Source organism: Oncorhynchus tshawytscha, linkage group LG28, assembly GCF_018296145.1.
Source record: "Oncorhynchus tshawytscha isolate Ot180627B linkage group LG28, Otsh_v2.0, whole genome shotgun sequence".
NCBI lineage: Eukaryota > Metazoa > Chordata > Actinopteri > Salmoniformes > Salmonidae > Oncorhynchus > Oncorhynchus tshawytscha.
In genome coordinates, this window is record NC_056456.1 from 11,015,091 (window position 1) to 11,039,727 (window position 24,637).

Genomic DNA, 24,637 nt, shown 5'->3' on the forward strand with positions numbered 1-24,637 from the left:
GGTAAGCGAGATCAACACAACATCCCCTCAACAGAGCGCCGAATAACTGTTATGGATAGAAACCAGTTAGTTAGCAGGATTAAATCACATATTATGTTATTAACACGACAACAAATACATACGAAGATCAATCATGTCAATAAGCTCGGCAGTTTCACGATCGCTTCGCTAACACCGTCAGGAAGTCATTTTGCAAAAACGCTAATGTGACATTCTAACAAAGTCAACCAGACTCTCTACAGGGGAGATTATATGGAGAAAACAATATACGAACACAACAACAATCGTCAGGAAAAAAAATCCCTAAAAAAAAGTGGCCTCCTTTCATCCCAAAGACACATCAGAGGGAGAGGAATGAGTTGGGAACGAGCAATGGCAGACCAGAAGCTTCCTGTCTCAGAACACACTGTAATATTCTACACAGACATTAATGCTCAACATAAAAGGCATAATATTCCTGCTATTGTGGCAGAATGTTCCTTCCCAAGTTATACAGATTAAATTTTATGTTTATACGTTTGTAGAATCCCAGAACTGTTATACAGTGTGTCCCGATTAGGGTGTCCACACTTCCACTTTAATGATTATAAAGTCCACTTCAATAAGTATGTCAGTTAAGACCATCCTGACCCTTGACCAGACAAAGCGTGTATCACTTTTAATTGTATGGTCAAAGTATGAAGCACTCTAGAATGGAGACACTACTAACCGAGTCCACAGTGCAGTCGGTCCCAGAGAGGTCCAAATGAACCAGACAGTTTGGCTGGGCTAGGAACAGGTACATGTTCTGCAGAGAGATAGACGGAGAGAGAGAGCCTTTAAAGAGAGTAGTGCGCGCGTGTGCGCGTGTGTGTGTGTGTGTGTGCGCGTGTCTGGCTGTGTGTGCGTGGGTTACAAGCGAGCAACGATGCGTGCGCGTGCGTGTACATGTGGCGTGTTGATGTGCCGGTCTCACCGTGGCGTCCTCCCCAGACAGAATCCCAGGGTTTTTGCTCAGGTCCAGGTGAAGGAGAGAGTTGGAGTAGTCATCACTGGAGCAGAGGGCCTGGGAGAGAGACATCACTCCTAAGATAGAGGAAGGGAGAGGGGGATGAATGAATAAAGAAATACGCATCAGTAGAAATAGTCTGTTGACATGGGGAAGTCAAGGACCTGCAGAGGAGGAGGGAAAGTGTTTCAGAGCACCCTTATTAACTGGCCAACTATCAGAGCTAACTACTAATCCCATAAAACGCTCCATCTGAAACCAAAAAGACAAATATGGCCCCCTTGGTCCGTTATATTTGAGCAGCCCATTCAAATCTCTTCACTGCAGAGATTTTGAGAGAGAAAATAGTAACAAGAGCATGCTCAGTGAGCAGTGAACTCAATAAAGCCCACAAAACGGCAGACGTGCAGGGCCAGACCTTGTACTCTCATGTTTACTTTGAGGCCTGCAACAAAAGGTTACAATTAGAGCGATGAGGCAAAGACTGTGGAATAGCTAGCCCTGTGCTCTACCCTAGCACAGTAGATCAATCTCATCCCTAATTCGCCCAGATTAAAGAGGAGATTAGCACACAGCGGACAGCAGAGCAGACAACAGACAGGCATGTGGCGCATACTCTGAGAGGGAGCAGGTAGGCCATCCTCTGCCCATCCATGTGAATCCACACATTCACATATTATGACTGTCTTTTTGATGAGTCATCTGTAAATCTATCAATCTATAAATAGACTTCACATCATAAATGTGCTCTTGAGAAATATAAGAGAACATAAACCTTAGGACCCTGTATGACCAAGAATAAAATTCTCTTGAATACCCCAGGCCCTATAGACGGATTAGCTGAGAACGTCAGGAAAACCATGCTTCACGCTTCAATGGGGCAGAAGGTTATGTGTTGTTGTGATTCTGTATGGTCATATATATGGTCATATAACAATGACAAGAAACTGCAATGTGGGGAATAGTGAGTGGCTCGTTTCAGTTAGTTTTACCTTGTTCTGGCTGCCATGTCTTGTTTTGAGGTGTATGATACCATGTCTATGCTAATATGGCAAAAATCTGCTAGCTAGCTAACCGACAACTGAAACGATGCTCATTGTGCAACTTTATGTTTCCAATAAACATTGGAGACTAAATATAGTTTACACATTGTCAACAATCTAAGACAACCCCATCTGTTTTGCCCTATAGTTGAGCACGTGTCGGTTTTGTTGCCAAACAACCAACTGATCTATATGAGTTCATGGAGGAGAGGTGACCACCACAGGGGGGCGCTGTGGCCCAGGGGACAGACGGAGGACAGAGGGATGAACACACCCTTGGAGGAGAGGGACGTCTTGGAGAGGTTGAGCAGACGAAGGCCTTTGTTGAGACGACACACCAGCTGGATGAGGTTGGACACTCCTGGGATAAAATAAACAGAATGAAACAGAATGAAACACACACACACACACACACAGACACACACACAGACACAGACACACACACACACACACACACACACACACACACACACAGACACAGACACACACACTGCTCACACACACACATACTGCTTACACTCACGTCCACAAATAAACAGTCACACACATGAACATGCAAAGATCAGAGTAAGCGCGCACAATCACCCACCCTTGACCTCCCCCACACATGATCAGCAGAATGAACACATACACACAGGTATAGTCTACGCAGACGACAAAGCGAATCTAGTACGTCTATAGGCACACAGGCACAAACACACAGTGATGTGAGTGGAAGTGACAGGTGAAAGAGACAGATTCTTACTGTACTAACGAGAGTTCCTGGCATGCATACAACCCTGACACACACACATCAATAGAGGGCACGCGCGCAAACACACACATCTGCCAAGTCAAATCAAATCCAATTGTATTTGTCACACGCGCCGAATACAACAGGTGTGGACCTTGCAGTGAAATTCTTACTTACAAGCCCTTAACCAACAATGCAGTTTTAAGGAACCCCCCAAAGTAAGAGATAAGAATAACAGTCATAAGAGACGGTAGCAGCAACAGACAGTATGTACAAAACAAGCTACGAACAACGCAACAAAAAACAACAACAAAATAGCATGGTTGGTTAAGAGCCGATAAGATGGCAGCCCTCCCCTCTGGCCCCATCAGCCCTCCCCTCTGGCCCCATGGCCCCATCAGCCCTCCCCCATCAGCCCTCTGGCCCCATCAGCCCTCCCCCCATCTGGCCCCATCAGCCCTCCCCTCTGGCCCCATCAGCCCTCCCCTCTGGCCCCATCAGCCCTCCCCTCTGGTGCCATCAGCCCTCCCCCATCTGGCCCCATCAGCCCTCCCCCTCTGGCCCCATCAGCCCTCCCCCATCAGCCCTCTGGCCCCATCAGCCCTCCCCTCTGGCCCCATCAGCCCTCCCCTCTGGCCCCATCAGCCCTCCCCTCTGGCCCCAGCCCTCAGCCCTCCCCTCTGGCCCCATCAGCCCTCCCCTCTGGCCCCATCAGCCCTCTCCCCCATCAGCCCTCTGGCCCCATCAGCCCTCCCCCCATCTGGCCCCATCAGCCCTCTGGCCCCATCTGGCCCCATCAGCCCTCCCCTCTGGCCCCATCAGCCCTCCCCTCTGGCCCCATCAGCCCTCCCCTCTGGCCCCATCAGCCCTCCCTCCTCTGGCCCCATCAGCCCTCAGCCCTCCCCTCTGGCCCCATCAGCCCTCCCCTCTGGCCCCATCAGCCCTCCCATCAGCCCTCTGGCCCCATCAGCCCTCCCCTCTGGCCCCATCAGCCCTCCCCTCTGGACCCATCAGCCCTCCCCTCTGGACCCATCAGCCCTCTCCTCTGGTGCCATCAGCCCTCCAAGTAAACAGCAAACACTGAGAAAGATGCACCCAGACTGGTATTCAAACACATGACTGATGCACCAAAAGAGCGAGAGACGTGCCACTGAGGGGCCAGTACCTTGGTTGTCCAAGGTGTTGTGGGCCAGGTTGAGAGAGTGGATTGCAGAGGCAGGATTCTCTGACAGAGCCGTCGCCATTTTCTGAGGGAAGTCTCTAAAATAGCAAATGTAGAGAGAAGGATTAAAGATGGTTTTGATGATTCCAGTGATCCATTATGCATCGGTGTATATCTGAGTCGTGGAAGATAAAAAGCTCAGCTCAGCACTGAAGTCAGGGCGGTGAAGACAAGCATTCGAAACAGATAAGAAGAGAGGAGATGAAAGGCAGAGAAGTGGCAGAAACAGGAGGAGGGGAGGAGTGGAGGAGACTCACGATTTGAGGCCAACGTTCTCCAGAGTGAGTTCCTCCAGACTGCTGGACTTACTGATGGTGTGAAGGACCTGCTCCACCACCTCTGACCCCTGGGGACAACACACAGAGACATTGCTACATAACTGGACAAGCTCCTTGTGGATAAAACACAGTTTTAACCAACTCAAAAATATATAAAACCTTCTAGTGCAGACAGACAGACAGACAGACAGACAGACAGACAGACAGACAGACAGACAGACAGACAGACAGACAGACAGACAGACAGACTTATGAAACATAACCAGATGTCACAGGCAATCAGTAATGTGCAATGGATAGTTACAATGCGCATGTCTGTGCAGTAGAGCTTGGTGAACCAAGTGTTGTACGCCATGGAAGCCACCATCACCGCCAGGTCCCTGAAATTGACACACACAATTTCAGGCTTAAATTTATACAACAGAGTGGTATCAACTGGAAATACTCATCAAAAACTCATTACACTCCCACAGCCAAACCCCCCCCCCCCAAAATGTGTTTTTCTCCAGCAAAACAAATGAATCAGAGAGAGCCATATGGATGGCTTCAGAAATGATGTATGATTCTGCAGCACACTCTCCTTGTTGGAGAGAGAGGGCCCGAGGAAGGAGAGAGGGCAGAGAGAAGGATCAATTTGGCTGACTGAGAGAGGCCAGGTCAGTGGATTACTCAGTGTGAGGTGCAACACAGAGCTATGTTTCGATCCTGGCCAACGGCCTAAAACCGTTTTATCCTGCCCAACACACAATTTGTCTAGTGGAGGGGAGGGAGAGAGGGAGGGAGGGAGAAAGGAAGAGAGGCAGAGAGCGAGAGCGAGAGAGAGAGAGAGAGAGAGAGAGCGAAAGAGAGGGAGAGAGAGGCAGAGAGAGAGATGAGGCAACAGACAGAGAGACCAACAGAGAGGGAGAGAGCACTCTTAAAGGGGAACGCCCTCCCTCCATTACAGCGAATCATTAGCGCCCAGTCCAGTGTAGCATGGCTGAGGGCTGTGTTCTCATTTCTCATGCCATTGTGGAAGGGACTTCACTCTGGCTGGCTAAAGGGTGTGTGTGTGTGTGTGTGTGTGTGATGGTGTGCGTGCGTACGTGTGCATGCATGTGTACAGTATGAGTGTGTACACTCCACAACCTCTCCCAGTGTTCCCCACCAGCCAACAGCAGCTCCCTCAAACACCAAACTACTGGCACGATTTCCCTGAATCAACAATTCCATTAAAAGTGTGAGCTGCACCTCCAGCTCATGTGTAGAAGAGAACTGTTTACTACCACTATTGGTCCCCTTGGGGCCTGTAGGGCACGAGAGCATGACAGTCTGCCAGCTATACTCCAGAGAGAGAGACACACACACAGACACACAAGCATGTATGCTGTCACACACGCACCCACACACACACACACACACACACACACACACACACACAGGAACCAGGTTTAGCTGCTGCAGAGTGCCCAGTGTGAGAGCGACGTCTGAACCAGCTATTGCTGCAGGGCCACAAAGGCAGCAGAGAGAGAAATGTATCCACTTTCATAGCAGAAAGAATTAAATGAAATAGAAGAGGACAACAGTCAGCAGAAAAAGCATGGCCGTGTCGGAGGCTGTAACTGTAGAAGGAAGAAATCAGAAAGGATTTGGGGGGGACACACGGCCCAGAGGGATGCACCACAATTGCCTCCTGGCAGGGAGACAGGAGAGGTGTAGAGTTCAGGAAGGCCAGCCCACAGGAGGTGGTGGAGCTTGGCTTAAACTAGAAAACCTCACACGGATGAAGTCCCATGAAAGCTTTACACTGTACCCCTGACACTCACTTACTGACATAGTCCCATCCGGAGCAGAGTGGGGCTGAAAAATGTGTGTGTGTGGAACGTAGAACAGCAGTATTCTGAAGCATTATTTTTGCATACAGAACAGGTGGTGTACCTGCTGTCCAGGTGGCTGAAGTCCAGCAGGTTGAACTCCCTGTTGTCCTGAGAGTGATAGATAGTGTCCACATCCTAAGAGAGACGGGAAGTTGGGAGGGTGGGAGGGAGGGGAGAGAGAGGGAGGGGAGAGTGAGCGATAGAATAGATTCAGGTTACAAATATGACGGTATCAACTCCATTGATTGAGCACTACAGTTGGTTGATGTAATGCATGTGGTTTTCTTACCCACTGCACTTCCTCCTTACAGCCGATGCCGTTATAGTCGCACAGAGCTGCGTAGGTCTCAGAGAAACCGCCTGAGAGCAACAGAAAGAGAGAGAGAGAGAGAGGATGAGGAGAGAGGGCAAGAGAAGAAAGAGAAACAGAGCAGGGGGGGGGTGGAGTTCATATTGAGTTGAGATGAAAGACAAGAGCATGAAAGAACTTGAGCTAGAGATATTAAAAATGATCCCTGATCACATACAGTCGTAGATTAGTTGGTTCTAAACACAATAACATATGCTCCGGGTGAATTCAAAATTGTGTCACCGACTCGACAACGAGTGTGAGTTTTGAGAGGGAGTGAGTAGGCGGTTCACCACAGGTTCTCTGAGTCTCTACAGATGATTCGGAGTCTGGTGAAAACTGGAGGACTCCATCAGAGACGTCCCCCTCTGCTCGGCAGATGGTCGGACTGCGAGAGATGGGAAAGGGAGGCAGAGAAGGAAGAACGAGAAATAAATAGAAAGATATTAACATCTCAGTCGGTGAACAAGCCATATGGATACAGTATGCTGCATACTACACATGTTGGTGACATGACTTTACTACTGCATTAAATACACAGTGTCCTTAATCAAGTTGTGTAGTAAACCCAATACTACTACTACCCTGCTTAAATCTCTGAACCTGTCTGACTTCACCTCTGACCCTAATCCTTACTTTAGCTCAATAACCCTAACTACTCTTTACTTTAACCTTCTGTAGTGCCTTTAACTGCATTCTCTCTGTATCCTGTTAAATGATCCGATGGAAAACAGATATTTTGGTATATTATGTACTGTAGATGAGTCTCAATGGTCAATACCCAGTGCAGAGTCAATCCTGATGATGTTAGAGTCTGCAGCCAGGCTCTCTCCCTTCTTACAGACTACATAGCACGGTTCATAGCAGTAGGTGATTCCACAAGCGAGACTTACGCATACATGGAGTTATTGAATATTCGTGAGAGGGCAAAGTTGATATGGTTCATCATGTGATCAAGGTGGTCTTGTGACTGCAGTCTCAAGGAGTGGGTCGATTTGTCTGTGTCTATGACAACCTGAAAGGTGTGAGTTGACATCACTGAGATTAAACAGGGCTAAATGGAAATGATCATTTCAGAGAGTTGCTTCTCCGTTGACAAAAATCGACAAAGCTAAAAACAAATTTTGCCCGATAAACACTGAGAAAACGAGGCAGATGGTTGTGGTTGTGGGAATAAAACAGTCTCTCACCTGATGATCTGGATAAGTGTTCATTGCTCGAATTTCCAGGAAGTTGAAAGTAACCTCCACCTGAAATGATGTTGATATTGTGCATTGTAATTGATATGACCAAGTTATCCCTTTACTGAAAAAGGATGATCATAATCTTCAGAATCATCCTCATACTCATCATCATCAAAAACAACACTATTAGTGAAATACCTTTGCGGGGACTTTGACAGCAAATAGATACATTCGCCATGTTGCCAGAACCTAAAAAGTGAAAAGATGAATTTTGCTGTCAGAGAGAAGGAAATACCAATATAGGGGACCAACCACCATATCTGTTTACTCAAACATCACATTACTCAGTCTTGAATAGATGTTACTTTCTAGCATTTTTGAGACATTGTGATGCTGACATTTCGCTACTTAAGGTAGTTATTTCCAATCGATTCCAGTGTCAATGTGTCATAGCTTGAATTGATTTAGGAGTTAGGAGTTGAGGAGACACTGGGGGAAACAGGAGAAAAAGCACCCCAAAAAAAATCCAGTTTTATCCAGATCAGGGGATTACCATTAAGTGGTTGGCAAGAGGGAAAGTGGGCATATATTCAATGTTGAGTCTGCAGAAGTAATTAATCGCATTCATAATTCAAACGTCCTAATTAGCATACTCCATCCACGCCTTTATTACACACACCCTGCATCCCTCCATCCTTAAGTCTATTCTTTGCCCTTGTCTTCCCAAATCTTAACCAAATTCCAGTCGGTTCTCCTTTTCTTTAACACCTCTCCTCTCTCACCCCCTGCCATCCTTCCATTTCTTTCTCTATGTAAATCTGTTCTTTATTCCAACAAGCTATCTTTTTAAGCCTCCCATCTCACCATCCACCTCTCTGTGCATTGTACCCCCCCCTCCCTACGCCCGCCGCCCTCTTCTCTCTCTCTCTCTCTCCCCGTCACTCTTGCCTTTCTTATTCGCTTGGAGGTTTCTTTTCTGTTTCTGCTCTGTCACTTTCAATTCCTCAAGGCCTCTCTGTGCTGAATCGTTAATGGCAACCCACCGTGGGGCAGAGAGAGAGAGAGAGAGAGAGAGAGAGAGAGAGAGAGAGAGAAAGAAACAGAGAGGCTAAGGAGAAGGACAGCGAGAGAGGGAGAGATGGAGACAACAGATTTCCCATGAATAAAGTCCTCATATTGGACATCTCTCCACGCTATTCTTAGCTAAGTTAGCACGTCGACAGTGGATCAAGCTGTATCAGATGAGACTGCCAGGAAAGACCGGCAGCCAGGGAGTTGACCCTGCGGTATGACAGAGGAAAGACAGGCAGCCTCAAGAAACCTCCTTTGAAACAAGGCCTTTTGAGAGCCCCTATTACAGAGATTGTTATTCACATCAGAATGCCCTGACATGTTGGAAAACTCAGTTATATAAACCTTATCAGAGAACAGCAGTGGAGAGAACACTTTTTATGATAGCTGAGAGGCTTGGAGAGAGAGAGAAAGAGAGAGAGAGAGAGAGAGAGAGAGAGAGGAGACAGAGATGCAAAGCTTTTGTCATCAGACACAAAAGATAGGCGCGTTAACACGGGCATCAATAATGTAGGTCTTATGGTGGGCTTTGATTTGATTGAGTGAGAGGTTGAACACAGCCTGACATGGGGTTTGCATCTTCATCTTCAAATATAATTAATCATCTATTCAGATATTATTATTAACACCAATCAATGGATTTCTGATTTTGGTTAAGAGTATGTTTGTTCAAAAATAAGTGCCAATCAAAATCAAGGTTAACATGTTGGATATTGGAATTGAATACGAACATTGGAGAAAGCAATAGATGTAGAATTTTTGTAAAAAAAAATTAAATACACTTTTTTTTTATATACACGTTTGTATTTTTGACTGGTGGCTGGTACTGTGATACTCCCACTTGTTTAGTACATTCAAGGTACTGTGTGCCGAACTGTAAACGTAGTTTAGGATCAGAGACAGGTGTCTGAGCCTGCGGCTATGGAACCATGACCACCACCAGTTCACCAGACATGCTACCTTGTTCCGAAACCGCTGTTTTTGACCCTCTCTCTCACACTCCTCCCTCCCTCTCTCTCTCTCTCTCACCTGCTGTCTCGACCTCTGAATGCTCGGCTATGAAAAGCCAACTGACTTTGAAAAGCCAAGCCAACTTAACTCCTGAGGTGCTGACCTGTTGCACCCTCTATAAACCCCTGTGATTATTATTTAACCCTGTAGGTCATCCACCAACGTTTGAAACGTCTTGAAGAACAATCTGGCCTTCATGGCCATGTACTCTTATAATCTCCACCCGGCACAGCCAGAAGAGGACTGGCCACCCATCAGAGCCTGGATCCTTTCTAGGTTTCTTCCTAGGTTCCTGCCTTTCTAGGGAGTTTTTCCTAGCCACTGTGCTTTTACATGTGCATTGCTTGCTCTTTGGGGTTTTAGGCTGGGTTTCTGTACAAGCACTTTGAGACATCTGCTAATGTAAAAATGACTTTATAAATACACTTGACTGATTGAACTGTCCAATCACAACCTTGAAGAGAGGTTGAAGAGACTGACCTTGAAGAGACTGATTGAACTTTTCCCCACCGTCTGTGAAATCTCATCAGACTCCTCATACATATACAGTAGACGGTTCTCCAAGCTGCTCTGAGATGACCAATCAGAATCCTAATATCTGAGGGGAGATGACTTTGGCCGAGCCGGATCAGACAGTCAATGTGATACCTGGGTGATGAGATAGGGGGACTTTAACCTGGCCGTCTGAGACATACAGGGAGAATCTTAAAGAGGCAGAGGAGTCGAGTCTTAAAGAGAATCTTTAGAGACGGGAGTGTCTGTGATGGAGGCTGCAGAGGTGCCCTTCCAGCCATGATGGCACAGAGTCAAACACTCACAGTTCAAAGAGCCAGGCAGAGCCAGAGTGGGTCTGTGGGGAGGGAGTGTGGGTAGGCAGGCCGGGAGGGAGGGAGTGTGGGTAGGCAGGCCGGGAGGGAGGGAGGGGGATGGTTTGGCTTATATTAATCATAAGCTATCAAGCTCTGGGTCTGCACTTCAAACGAGACCTGCAACACTTCACATCACTGCCTCTGGGAGACGAGGCCAACTTAGGAGCACAGGCGCTTTAAACGAATAGAACTAGCAAAATGGAGCTCAATTAAATGAAGATGAAATTGATTTCAATATGATTGAAATACAATAGACATGTAGCCTATACTGACTGTATTTATCTGTTAATGCATTCATCTCGGTTTTCATTTGAAGCATCTTTGTGTCCTCCAATTGCAAAGACATTGGTAACTTTCTATTTGTGGTCCACTTCATTCTGAAGTTATCGGCGGTCACAGAGATGGTGTGTTTAGCGGGGATCTTCTGTGTAGAAAGAGACGAAAGGGCAACAAAAAAAGCATCTGCCGGTGCACTTAGCATTTTCAAGTGCGACTTTATTACGAATAAGCCGTATCTCACCCAGAAGCAGTCTTTGTTGTCGCAGGTGATTTTAACCAAGTGCCTTTAAAACACATCTTGGGAACAATTCATTTTAAAGGGGTCCTCATTACAGTGTAATTACATATGTAATTACACTGTACCATGTATTGTAATAAATTGTAATTATTTATGGTTACACTGTACTAACAAAATGCAACTGGTGGTAACTTCAGTCCGTAATTACAGAGGCGTAACCACGAATGCATGTTACAAATCAAATCAAATTTTATTTGTCACATACACATGGTTAGCAGATGTTAATGCGAGTGTAGCGAAATGCTTGTGCTTCTAGTTCCGACAATGCAGTAATAACCAACGAGTAAATCTAACCTAACAATTCCACAACAACTACCTTATACACACAAGTGTAAAGGGATGAAGAATATGTACATAAAAATATATGAATGAGTGATGGTACAGAACGGCATAGACAAAATGCAGTAGATGGTAACAAGTACAGTATATACATATGAGATGGGTAATGTAGTGATACATCTATTACATAAAGATGGCAAGATGCAGTATATGGTATAGGGTACAGTATATACTGTACATATGAGATGAGTAATGTAGGGTATGTAAACATTATATTAAGTGGCATTGTTTAAAGTGGCTAGTGATACATTTTTACATCAAATGTTCAAGTTTTCCGATAGCATCCAAACGCACCATTTGTCAGCCTGCACAAACCACCGTATAAGTGTTAGCCAATGAAAAACCAAGCACATCATTGACAGAACTCTGTTATAAAGGGATCTGGAGTCTGATGCCCCGGCCCAGGTCAGGCTTTTGTGACATGGTGAGGTAGGACACAGAGCAGAGAAGAGAATCAGGTGAGGAACCAATGCAAAGGAAAACCGTAAACACCTTACTGGTCAAAAGTCAAACCAGTGGACACAAAGTAAAACTTGGGGAAACAACAAACACTGTGATTCGATAACTCACTCAGGAGACAAACACACATGGCAACGAAATCAAGTTTCTACAAAGGCTGACAGAAAACGTATCTCTCTATAAAGGAATCATAATTAGTAACAGAAAGCACCAGGGTCATTACAGTCTCTAGGACGGTCTCTGCCCGGTCTCTGCCCTCTACCCGGTCCCTCGGGTGACAGGTGGAACCATGACAGCTTTCATTTAAAATACATGAAAGCTACTGAGCGCTATGACAAAAGACGGAGGGTTTAAATCATTTGTATTTATTTATTGTTAAATCATTGAACGGTGCATTTGACGTGGAAAACAACAGTAGCTAAGGACGGCAGGGAGGAGATAGAATAATTAGGTCACTTGTTTTAGTCCTGCCCATACAGTGCATTCAGAAAGTATTCAGACCCCTTGACTTTTTTCACATTTTGTCACCTTACAACCTTATTCTAAAATGGATCAAATATTTTTTTTTCTCATCAATCTACACACAATACACCATAATGACAAAGCAAAAGCTCTATCGACTCCTTGTGGAAGCCGGGTGCATGCACGCTGACTTCAGTTGCCAGCTGTACGGTTTCCTCCGACACATTGGTGCGGCTGGCTTCCGGGTTAAGTGGGCAGTGTGTCAAGAAGCTGTGTGGATTGGCAGGATTGCTTTTCAGAGGACGCATGGCTCCCGACCTTTTCCTCTTCTGAGTCCGTACGGGAGTTGCAGCGATGGAACAAGGCTGTAACTACCAATTGGATATCACGAAATTGGGGAGAAAAAAGTGGTAAAACGTTTTTTCAAAAATATAATAATTAGGATCTCTGTACTTTGCTCCTGTAACAGTCGTCGATGGTGGAAGATGGTGAGGACCAAGGTGCAGCGTGGTATGTGTCCATATTTATTAAAATGAACACGGCAATAACAAAATTACCAAAGAGAAACGACCAAAAACAGTTCTGGCTGATGCAGACACACAACAGAAAACAGAAAACAATCACCCACGAAACACAATAGAAAACAGGCTCCCTAAATATGGTTCTCAATCAGGGACAACGATTGACAGCTGCCTCTGATTGAGAACCATACCAGGCCAAACACAGAAATAGCAAATCATAGAAAAATCTAACATAGACAACCCACCTAACTCACGCCCTGACCATACTAAAACAAAGACATAACAACAGTCTTAAGGTCAGAACGTGACAGCTCCGTGAATCTTTTCCTCGATCCTGACTAGTCTCCCAGTCCCTGCCGATGAAAGACATCCCCACAGCATGATGCTGCCACCACCATGCTTCAACGTAGGGATGGAACTGATTTCCTCCAGATGTGACGCTTGGCATTCAGGCCAAATAGCTCAATCTTGGTTTCATCAAAACCAGAGAATTTTGTTTCTCATGGTCTGAGAGACCTTTGGGCGCATTTAAGAAAATTCCAAGTGGGCTGTCATGTGCGTTTTACTGAGGAGTGGCTTCCATCTGGCCACTCTGCAAAAAAGGCCAGATTGGTGGAGTGCTGCAGAGACAGTTGTCCTTCTGGGGTAACTCTGGAGCTCTGTCAGAGTGACCATCAGGTTCTTGGTCACCTCCCTGACATAGACACCATATGTGAACTGATTTCCCCCCATCTATCTTCATACTGTTCATACTGTTAGTTCATACTGTTAGGTGACCTAAACTGGGACATGCTTAACACCCCGGCCATCCTACAATCTAAGCTAGATGCCCTCTCACACAAATTATGAAGGAACCTACTATGTACAACCCTACATCCATAACCATGGGCACCCTCTTAGATATCATCCTGACCAACTTGCCCTCTAAATACACCTCTGCTGATTTCAACCAGGATCTCAGCGATCACTGCCTGATTGCCTGCGTGCATAATGGGTCCGCGGTCAAACTACCACCCCTCATCACTGTCAAACGCTCCCTAAAACACTTCAGCGAGCTGGCCTTTCTAATCGACCTGGCCCGGGTATCCTGGAAGGATATCAACCTCATCCCATCAGTAGAGGATGCCTGGTTGCTCTTTAAAAGTGCTTTCCTCACCATCTTAAATAAGCATGGCCCATTTTAAGAATGATAGCCCTTGGTTCACCCCAGATATAGCCCTTGGTTCACCCCAGACTTGATTGCCTTTGACCAGCACAAAACATCCTGTGTTGTTCTGCATTAGCATCGAATAGCCCCCCACGATATGCAGCTTTTCAGGGAAGTCAGCGACCAATACACTCAGTCAGTTAGGAAAGCTGAGGATAGCTTTTTCAAACAGAAATGTGCATCCTGTAGCACTAATTCCAAAAAGTTTTGGAACACTGTAAAGTTCATGGAGAATAAGAGCACCTCTTCCCAGCTGCCCACTGCGCTGAGGATAGGAAACACTGTCACCACCGATAAATCTCCGATAATCGATCATTTCCATCGCTTTCCACCGCTTCTCCTTCAACCAAATCCAGACAGCTGATGTTCTGAAAGGGCTGCAAAATCTGGATCCCTACAAATCAGCTGGGCTAGACAATCTGGACCCTCTCTTTCTAAAATTATCCACCAAAATTGTTGCTGCTGGAGATTCTCTGATCCACCTCTACGTAGTCGACACCATTCTGTTTACATCTGGCCCTTCTTTGGACACTGTGCTTTGGACACAAACCTCCAAACAAGCTTCAATGCCATACAACAATCCTTCCGTGGCCTCCAAATGCTTTTAATTGCTATTAAAACTAAGTGCATGCTCTTCAACCAATTGATGCCCGCACCCTCCCGCCCGACTAGCATTACTACTCTAGACGGTTCTGACTTAGAATATGTGGTCATCTACAAATACCTAGGTGTCTGGTTAATCAAATCAAATCTATTTATATAGCCCTTCGTACATCAGCTGATATCTCAAAGTGCTGTACAGAAACCCAGCCTAAAACCCCAAACAGCAAGCAATGCAGGTGTAGAAGCACGGTAAACTCTCCTTCCAGACTCACATTAAGCATCTCCAATCCGGGAATTAAATCTAGAACCGGCTTCCTATTTCGCAACAAAGCCTCCTTCACTCATACTGCCAAACATACCCACGTAAAACTGACTATCCTACCGATCCTTGACTTTGGCGATGTCATTTACAAAATTGCCTCCAACACTCTACTCAGCAAACTGGATGTAGTCTACCACAGTGCCATCCATTTTGTCACCAAAGCCCCATATACTACCCACCACTGTGACCTGTATGCTCTCGTTGGCTGGCCCTCACTACATATTTGTCGGCAAATCCACTGGCTCCAGGTCATCTAAAAGTCTTTGCTAGGTAAAGCTTCATCTTATTTCAGCTCACTGGTCACCATTGCAACACCCACCCGTATCACGGGCTCCAGCAGGTATCCAAAGCCAACACGTGCTCGTCCCCAAAGCCAACATGATTTTTGGCCGCCTTCCCATCCAGCTCTCTGACTGTAACGAATTGCAAAAATCGCTGAAGTTGGAGTCTTATATCTCCCTCTCTAACTTTAAGCATCAGCTGTCAGAGCAGCTTACCGATCACTGTACCTGTACACAGCCAGTCTGTAAATAGCCCACCCAACTACATCATCCCTATATTGTTACTTATCCTCTTGCTATTTTGCACCACCAGTATCTCTACTTGCACATCATCATCTGCACATCTATCACTCCAGTGTTAATGCTAAACTGTAATTATTTATCCTCTATGGCCTATTTATTGCCTTACCTCCCTACTCTCCTACATTTGCACACACTGTACATAGATCTTTCTATTGTGTTATTGACTGTACGTTTGTTTGTGTAACTCTGTGTTGTTGTTTTTGTTACACTGCTTTGCTTTATCTTGCCCAGGTCGCAGTTCTAAATGAGAACTTGTTCTCAACTGGCCTACCTGGTTAAATAAAGGTGAAATATAAAGGTGAAATAAAAATAAATAAATAAAAGGAGTAGGATAAGGGTACGACTAAAGGCTACAAGAATTAGTCGTCTAGTGTGTACGGAACAGAGAGTAAAAGGAGCAGATTTCTGGGCGCGGAAGAATAGATTCAAGGAATAATGTACAGACAAGGGTATGGTAGGATGTGAGTACAATGGAGGTAAACCTAGGCATTGAATGACAATGATAAGTTTTGTCTCTAGAGGCACCATTTAAGTCAGGTGAGGCCACCGCATGTGTGGGGGGTGGAACAACAAAAGTGCTAGCTAAGGCATATTGAGCAGGGCTGGAGGCTCTACAGTGAAATAAGATAATAATCACTAACCAAAAGAGCAATAGACAAGGCATATTGACATTAGGGAGAGGCATGTGAAGCTGAGTAATCATAGGGTCCAGTGAGTAGCTAGGCGAGCTGGAGCCACGGTGATTCAGACAGCTAGCGGGCCGGGGTAGCAGGCTAGCAGAAGGGCCTCTGGGGACGCCGCAACGGAAGAGCCTGTTGAAACCACATTGTACGGTTACGTCGGCAGACCAGTCGTGATGGATCGGCGGGGCTCCGTGTTGGCAGTAAAGGGTCCAGGCCAATTGGCAAAAGAGGTATTGTAGCCCAAGAATTGGCTAATGGACCTCTTCGGCTAACCGGGGAGATGAGCCTAGCTCGAGGCTAGCTCCAGGCTAACTGGTGCTTGCTTCGGGACAGAGACGGTAGCCAGGAGTAGCCACTCGGATAGCAGCTAGCTAAATGTGATGATCCGGTGTAAAGGTTCAGAGTTTGCGGTAGGAATCCGGAGATGTGGTAGAGAAAAAGCAGTCCAATATACTCTGGGTTGATATCGCTCTGTGCAGACTGGCAGGAATTGACTGGGCTGAGGCTGGCTGATGTCCGAGTTAACGGTCATGACCGCTAGCAGTGGCTAACTGACTACTAGCTAGTAGCTAGTTAACTGGTTAGCTTCTGATGGGGGTACCGGTTCTAAAGTATAAAAAATATCGGATCCTTAACACATTGGGTGAGGCGGGTTGCAGGAGAGTATGTTCAGTGCGTAGATGGAAATTGAGATTAAAAATATAAAAATATATACAAAATTTATACGACGAAAACTATATATACACGGGACCGGACAAGACAAAACAGACGACCGACTGCTACGCCATCTTGGCGATGCCATTTCAGATCAATTGAATTTACCACAGGTGGACTCCAATCAAGTTGTAGAAACATCTCAAGGATGATCAATGGAAATAGGATGCACCTGAGCTCAATTTAGATTCTCATAGAAAAGGGTCTGAATACTCATGCAAATAAGGTCTTTCTGTTTTTTTATTTTTAATATATTTGAAAAAATAAAAAATAAACTGTTATTATAAAAATATAAAAAATTGGGAAAAGTGGTCTGAATACTTTCCAAATGCACTGAATGCAGCTGCTTCTTTGTCTCAGGCTCAGGAATGGCTGAAGAATTACAACATATACCTGGAGATAACTCTGCAAATAGCAGAGGGTTATTTGAAAAGTCGTAGTCAATTGATCAATACTATAATGAAAACTCTTAGCAAAACAAAAGAGTGTGCAAAGCTGTCATCTAGGCAAAGGCTGGCTATTTTGAAAAATCTCAGATATAACATATACTTTGATTTGTTTAACACTTTTTTTAGTTACTACATGATTCAATGTGTTATTTCCTAGTTTTGATGTCTTCACTATTATTCCACAATGTAGAAAATAGTACAAATAAAGAAAAACCCTGGAAGGAGCAGGTGTCCAAACTGTTGACTGGTACTGTATATTTATCAACAAATATGGGGAATTAGAAATGATGAAGCCAATTACATTGACAGAAGCCACAATCTATCTTCAATATTAAAGTTGATCTTACAAAAATACAAATAAATAAAAAGGAGAGCAGGGCAGGGCAGAGCAGGGTAGGGTAGGGCAGGGCAGGGTAGGGTAGGGCAGGGCAGGGTAGGGTAGGGAGAGCAAGGCAGGGCAGGGCAGAGCAAGGCAGGGCAGGGTAGGGTAGGGTGGGGTAGGGTAGGGCAGGGCAGGGCAGGGCAGGGCAGGGCAGGGGGTAGGGTAGGGTAGGGTAGGGCAGGGCAGGGTAGGGTGGGGTAGGGCAGGGAGCAGAGCAGGGCAGGGCAAGGCAGGGCAGGGCAGGGTAGGGAAGAGCAGAGCAGAGCAAGGCAGGGCAGGGCAGAGCAGGGCAGGCAGAGGCAAGGCAGGGCAGGGCAGGGCAGGGCAGGGTAGGGCAGAGCAGGGCAGGGCAGAGCATGGCAGGGCAGGGCAGGGCATGGGGGCAGGGCAGGGCATGGCAGGGCAGGGCATGGCAGGGCAGGGCAGGGTAGGGCGGAGCAGGGCAGGGCAGAGCATGGCAGGGCAGGGCAGGGTAGGGCAGAGCAGGGCAGGGCAGGGCAGGGCAGAGCATGGCAGGGCATGGCAGGGCAGGGCATGGCAGGGCAGGGCAGAGCAGGGCAGGGCAGGGCAGGGTAGGGCAAGGCAGGGCAGAGCAGGGCAGGGCAGGGCAGAGCGGGGCAGAGCATGGCAAGGCAGAGCAGAGCAGAGCAGGGCAGGGCAGAGCGGGGCAAGGCAGAGCAGAGCAGAGCAGCAGGGCAGGGCAGGGCAGAGCAGGCAGGGCAGAGCATGGCAAGGCAGAGCAGAGCAGGGCAGAGCAGGGCAAGGCAGAGCAGGGCAGGCAGGGCAGAGGGCAGGGCAGGGCAGGGCAGAGCAGAGCAGGGCAAGGCAGAGCAGAGCAGGCAGAGCAGCAGGGCAGGGCAGAGCAGGGCAGGGCAGGGGCAGGGCAGAGCAAGGCAAGGCAAGGCAAGGCAAGGCAAGGCAAGGCAGGCAGAGCAGAGCAGGGCAGGCAGGGCAGAGCAGGGCAGGGCAGGGCAGGGCAGAGCAGGGCAGAGCAGGGCAAGGCAGAGGCAGAGCAGGGCAGAGCAGGGCAGGGCAGGGCAGGGCAGAGCAGGGCAGGGTAGGGCAGAGCAGAGCAGGGCAGAGCAGAGCAGAGCAGGGCAGGGCAGGGCAGGGCAGAGCAGGGCAGGGCAGAGCAGAGCAGGGCAGGGCAGAGCAGGGCAGGGCAGGGCAGAGCAGGGCAGGGCAGGGCAGGGCAGGGCAGGGCAGAGCAGGGCAGGGTAGGGCAGAGCAGGGCAAGGGGCAGAGCAGGGCAGAGCAGGGCAGGGCAGAGCAGGGCAGGCAGGGCAGGGTAGGGCAAGGCAGGGCAGAGCAGGGCAGAGCAGGGCAGGGGGGCAGGGCAGGGCAGGGGCAGGGCAGGGCAGAGCAGAGCAGAGCAGGGCAGAGGCAGAGCAGAGCAGGGCAGGGCAGGGCAGAGTAGGGCAAGGCCGGGCAGGGCAGGGCAGGGCAGAGCAGAAGGCAGGGCAGGGCAGAGCAGGGCAAGGCAGAGCAGGGCAGCAGGACAGCAGGGCAGGGCAGAGCAGGACAGAGCAGGGCAGACAGGCAGACAGAGCAGGACAGAGCAGGACAGAGCAAGACAGAGCAGGGAGCAGGGCAGAGCAGGGCAGAGCAGGGCAGGACAGAGCAGGACAGAGCAGGACAGAGCAGGACAGAGCAGGACAGAGCAGGACAGAGCAGGGCACAGGACAGAGCAAGACAGAGCAGGGCAGGACAGGACAGAGCAGGACAGAGCAGGACAGAGCAAGACAGAGCAGGGCAGAGCAGGACAGAGCAGGGCAGGACAGAGCAGGACAGAGCAGGGCAGGACAGAGCAGGACAGAGCAGGACAGAGCAGGGCAGAGCAGGACAGGAGCAGGACAGAGCAAGACAGAGCAGGGCAGGACAGAGCAGGACAGAGCAGGACAGAGCAGGGCAGAGCAGGACAGAGCAGGGCAGGGCAGGGCAGGACAGAGCAGGACAGAGCAGGGCAGAGCAGGGCAGAGCAGGACAGAGCAGGACAGAGCAAGACAGAGAGGGCAGGGCAGGGCAGAGCAGGGCAGAGCAGGGCAGGGCATGGCAGGGCAGGACAGGGCAGAGCAGGACAGGACAGGGCAGAGCAGGGCATGGCAGGGGCAGAGCAGGGCAGGGCAGAGCAGGAGGACAGGACAGGACAGGGCAGAGCAGGACAGAGCAGGGCATGGCAGAGCAAGGCAGGGCAGAGCAGGGCAGGACAGGGCAGAGCAGGACAAAGCAGGGCAGGGCAGAGCAGGGCAGGGCAGGGCAGGGCTTGACAATGGGGAAATTACTTTCCTAACCATCAATCAACATTTTTTACACATTCATAAATAGTTAGCCCTATGGAAAAATTGTGAGATATTCATTCAGTGTTTACCTAATTTTGAGCCTATTGAGCTTGGTTGAATAATGGTTATTTCACCATGTAACTTTGCAAGGGTTTCACGGTTGAAGAACATTCTCACTTTTGGATGGGATGCATTGGTGCTCTTATTTATTTATCCCAGGAATTTTGGCATCACGTCAAGATCTGCCCATCTACGCAATGCACTCAAAATAACGACGACCTCGAATGTGCCAACAATTTGTGTTGACACTGCAGTAAAATGTTGATTATGCTACACTAAAGCTACTCGTTCAAAAAACATAGTTGACTTAAATAAAGTTACTTCCAAAAAATGTGTTCACTACAAACAAACTACTTTGTGAAAAATTATAAATGTCACAGCCTATACATTGCGAGAATCGATCCCTTTCGGGTCATATGATAACAGAATGTGTAATTTAAACACAAAAACTGTTTCAAGTGAGAATTAGGCAGGTCTGACACCACTACGTGGCACCACTACACCACAACTACATGGCACCAGTACACCACCACTACATGGCACCACTACACCACAACTACATGGCAAAAAAAGTCATTAAGGACTGAAAACACTACCTAGATTTTAATTTTCTTCAACTATCACCAAGCTATTGCAAAATGTTGTTAAATTACAAGTTGAACTATATGTAGTTCACTACTCCAACACTGCAATGAGGTTAGCTAGCTAGTTAACTTACTTAATATCTACAGAATATACGTTCCATGCCTTCACAGCTATCATTACCTAACTAGCTACCTAAAGCTGGCAAATAGCTAGCTAGCTGGGCTTGATGGTCTTAACTTCCCTGAACTTTGTTCTCAGGGTATCTGTACGATAAATGGTATTACACAGAGGGGCCCCCCCAAAGGTGTGTCTTCAGCCCTCTACTGTACTACCTGTTCACCAACGACTGCGTGGCTTTGCAGGGAGTTTTTCCGAGCCACCGTGCTTCGACATCTGCATCGCTTGCTGTTTGGGGTTTTAGGCTGGGTTTCTGTACAGCACTTTGTGACATCAGCTGGTGTAAAAAGGTCTTTATAAATACATTTGATTGATTTATTGATTGATCGTCAAGTTTGCTGACGACAACCCAGTTGTAGGCCTGATAACAAACAACGACAAGTCAGCCTATTGGGAGGAGGTAAGTGAACTGGCATTGTGGTGCCAGGACAACAACCTTGCCCTCAACGTCAGCAAAACAAAGGAGTTGATTTTTGACTTCAGGAAGCAGAGGGAACATGCCCCGATCCACATCAATGGGACTGCAGTATAGAAAGTCAGCAGTTTGAAGTTCCTCGGCGTCCACATCGCTGAGAACTTGACCAACAACACCACCACACCTGTCAATAGGGTGCAACTCCATCTCTACTTCCTAAGGCGGCTGAAGAAATTAGGCATGCCACCCCAGGTCCTCTCCAAATACTACCACTGCACCATCGAGAGCGTCCTGACATGTTGAATCACGGCCTGACACAGGAATTGCTCCATCCACAACCACAAGGCCCTCCAGCAGGTAGTGAAGACAGCCCAGTACATCACTGGGACCAAGCTCTCACCCATCCAGGACATCTACTCCAAACATTGCCTGAGGAAGGCCCTCCGCATCATCAAGGACCCCACACACCCCAGCCACGAGCTGTTCACTTCCTTACCATCAGACTCAGAGACTGTTTCTATCTACAAGCCATCAGATTACTGAACACTTGAACTGGACTGACCACCTGCACTGACTCTCCTCACCTTAGCACTCATCCACACACACACACACACACACACACACACACACACACACACACACACAGGCACACACACACATACATTCACGCTACACACACACCACAACTGCTGCTACCATATGCTTATTATGATTGCAAAAAATACTTCCGAATTTAAACACTTGCCCCCCAACCACCCCTTTCCTAAAACACGTGTAAATATTGGACTATAAAATGTGCTTTCCTGTCTTATACTTGTGCAAAAATGTTTATTCTATTCTACTGAACCCTTTACTTTATGTTCATATTCTTATCTTTTATTCTTTCTTATTGTTGTTGCATTGTCGAGCAGGAACCTGCAATGAAGTATTTCGTTGGACCGTGTAAACCATGTGTGTCCCGTACATACTACTAGTAAAACCTCAACTAGTAACGATGGTTTTTGTGAACCAGCTCTGAGATTTAACTATGCTACAACGAAGTCCTAACGATCAATTTAGACTTAAGATGCTTTTGAGAAACCGAGCCCTGGTCGCTCTAATCTAGGATCCCGTCTCTCTGGCTCTGCCTAAGACAGTTTTGAAGAACGTGTGTGTGTGCCTGCATTCACACAAAATCCCCAGTGTCTCTTGGGAATTTTGTGTGTATCCGCACCAGTGTGTGTGCGTGTATGTGTGTGCACGTCCCCTTGAGTATGTGTGTGCGCATGAGTGCGAGCAGCCACCCAAACACACGCACTTGTGCGCACACACATACTCACGGAGACGTGCACACATTCACACACACATGCGCACGCACACACACTGGTGCGGAAACACACAAAATACCCAAGAGACACTGGGGACAGTCTGCTTTCACCCAGGTGAACCCAGCATCAAAAGGACACAACCTTTCCATCTTCCCTGGCAGACAGTCTGGCAGAGAGTACGGGCGCGTTTGAAAGCACAGCTGCCCCAGGTCCTGCTCTATAAGCAGCCTTTTAAAAAGAGACGGAGAGAAAGAGGGAGAGCTGGATAGAGAGAGATAGATTGGAGGGAGGAGACAAATGAGGGAGAAAATGCTGGCTTAAAAACACATCTTGTAGCAGATTTTGCTCACATAAAAGTGTGCTACAACCCTAACTCAAAGAGACTTACAACCGAGCCCTGTGGAACATTAAAGGGATCTGGGAGAGGGGAGGGAGAGAGTGGGGCGAGAGGGGGGGGTTACGGAGACTAATACATCCCTGTTTATAGACAGAGCAATATCCCTGTAGTAAGACATCTATCATCAGATCAACAGATCAATCATACCACCATTAGATGCCTGCCATTTACAGACATCCAACCATTACGGCATTCCCCAACAGGTACTCTGTTCTAGTTTCAACTGTTCTGCCTTATTATTATTCGACCATGCTGGTCATTTATGAACATTTGAACATCTTGGCCATGTTCTGTTATAATCTCTACCCGGCACAGCCAGAAGAGGACTGGCCACCCCACATAGCCTGGTTCCTCTCTAGGTTTCTTCCTAGGTTTTGGCCTTTCTAGGGAGTTTTTCCTAGCCACCGTGCTTCTACACCTGCATTGCTTGATGTTTGGGGTTTTAGGCTGGGTTTCTGTACAGCACTTTGAGATATCAGCTGATGTACGAAGGGCTATATAAATAAATTTGATTTGATTTGATTCTATCCAACGAGGATGTGCATGTGTCAACCTCTTTAGCTGACTACCAGAACTCACATGACAAAAAGCCATCTTGGTTCAATTCAAGCATTTTCAGTCTTCATTATGTGGTGCTAATACAAATCCGAGTGAGATACTCTGTTGTGTTTAAGATAAACAGCTCTCCTTCTCTCCTGCCATTGAATGTCTCTACAAGTAGCCTACTCTGTTGACAGATCCCTCCTTGTACCTTGTAGTTACAGGAGACTAACAGAGAATGTGGAGATCTAAGTGGAGAAAAGGTTTGAAACAACCGACTGTGTTTGGAGTGTCACACTGTAGCGATCACATCCCAGTAATAGGGCCTTTATTAGTGAGGAGAGAGGGAGCTGGGAACCAATGACGGGCGAAATCGAGCAAGGGATCGAGATAAATAATGGACGAGGGTAGAAAAGGCAGCAATTGGGTCATCAAAACACATCAGATTTCTTCCTTCCTTTCCCCCTCTCCTCCGTTGCTCTGAGCTCTCATCACCCCTTTCCCTGGTGCCCCCCTCGACTCGCACTACCCCTCCTTCTCCTCTGCCCCTCCCTCCTTCACTCCTCTCAGTCTTTGAAGATGTTTTGTTTTTGGAGTTGGCGCTAATCTTCAAATGAGTGCTCCGAAATGCATGCCCTCTGTGTGTGTCCCAGTTTGTGTGTGCATGACAGGGTGTGTTTATGCGGTCGTTTGTGTATCTGGGCGTATGTTGTTACTCTTCGTAACGTTGCCCTCAGCACAATGGTGTATGTCTTGCTGAGCATACTATATGTCTGTCTGAATGAAAGGCACTAGGAGGGTGAGGCTGTCTGTGTGCGTGTATGTGCGCGGGTATGCGTGTGTGCATGTGTCTGTGAGGCACAGCGTGACAGTTGGAACAGGAGACGTACACAGACAGCTGAATACCAGCACAACCCCAGAGGGAGAAAGGACACAGAGAGAGAGAGAGAGAGAGAGACAGAGAGAGAGAA

The 24,637-nt window shown here is 47.5% G+C and overlaps 1 protein-coding gene across 6 annotated transcripts in view; it reads right to left on the reverse strand.

Moving 5' to 3' along the window:
- LOC112226695 (capping protein, Arp2/3 and myosin-I linker protein 3-like) overlaps positions 1–24,637 on the reverse strand; it is a 48,018-nt gene that overhangs the window by 16,093 nt on the left and 7,288 nt on the right. For all 6 annotated transcript variants that reach the window (XM_042307907.1, XM_042307909.1, XM_042307905.1 and 3 more), the window contains 13 exons: positions 7,852–7,902; positions 7,660–7,719; positions 7,363–7,484; positions 6,763–6,857; positions 6,410–6,480; positions 6,182–6,255; positions 4,569–4,644; positions 4,244–4,332; positions 3,930–4,024; positions 2,306–2,392; positions 956–1,065; positions 710–787; positions 1–46 (listed from right to left, as the gene is read on the reverse strand). The exon at positions 1–46 is cut by the window's left edge and continues 31 nt beyond it. In XM_042307907.1, the coding sequence (XP_042163841.1) occupies positions 1–46; positions 710–787; positions 956–1,065; positions 2,306–2,392; positions 3,930–4,024; positions 4,244–4,332; positions 4,569–4,644; positions 6,182–6,255; positions 6,410–6,480; positions 6,763–6,857; positions 7,363–7,484; positions 7,660–7,719; positions 7,852–7,902 (1,054 nt within the window). The remainder of the gene's footprint in view (positions 47–709; positions 788–955; positions 1,066–2,305; positions 2,393–3,929; positions 4,025–4,243; positions 4,333–4,568; positions 4,645–6,181; positions 6,256–6,409; positions 6,481–6,762; positions 6,858–7,362; positions 7,485–7,659; positions 7,720–7,851; positions 7,903–24,637) is intronic.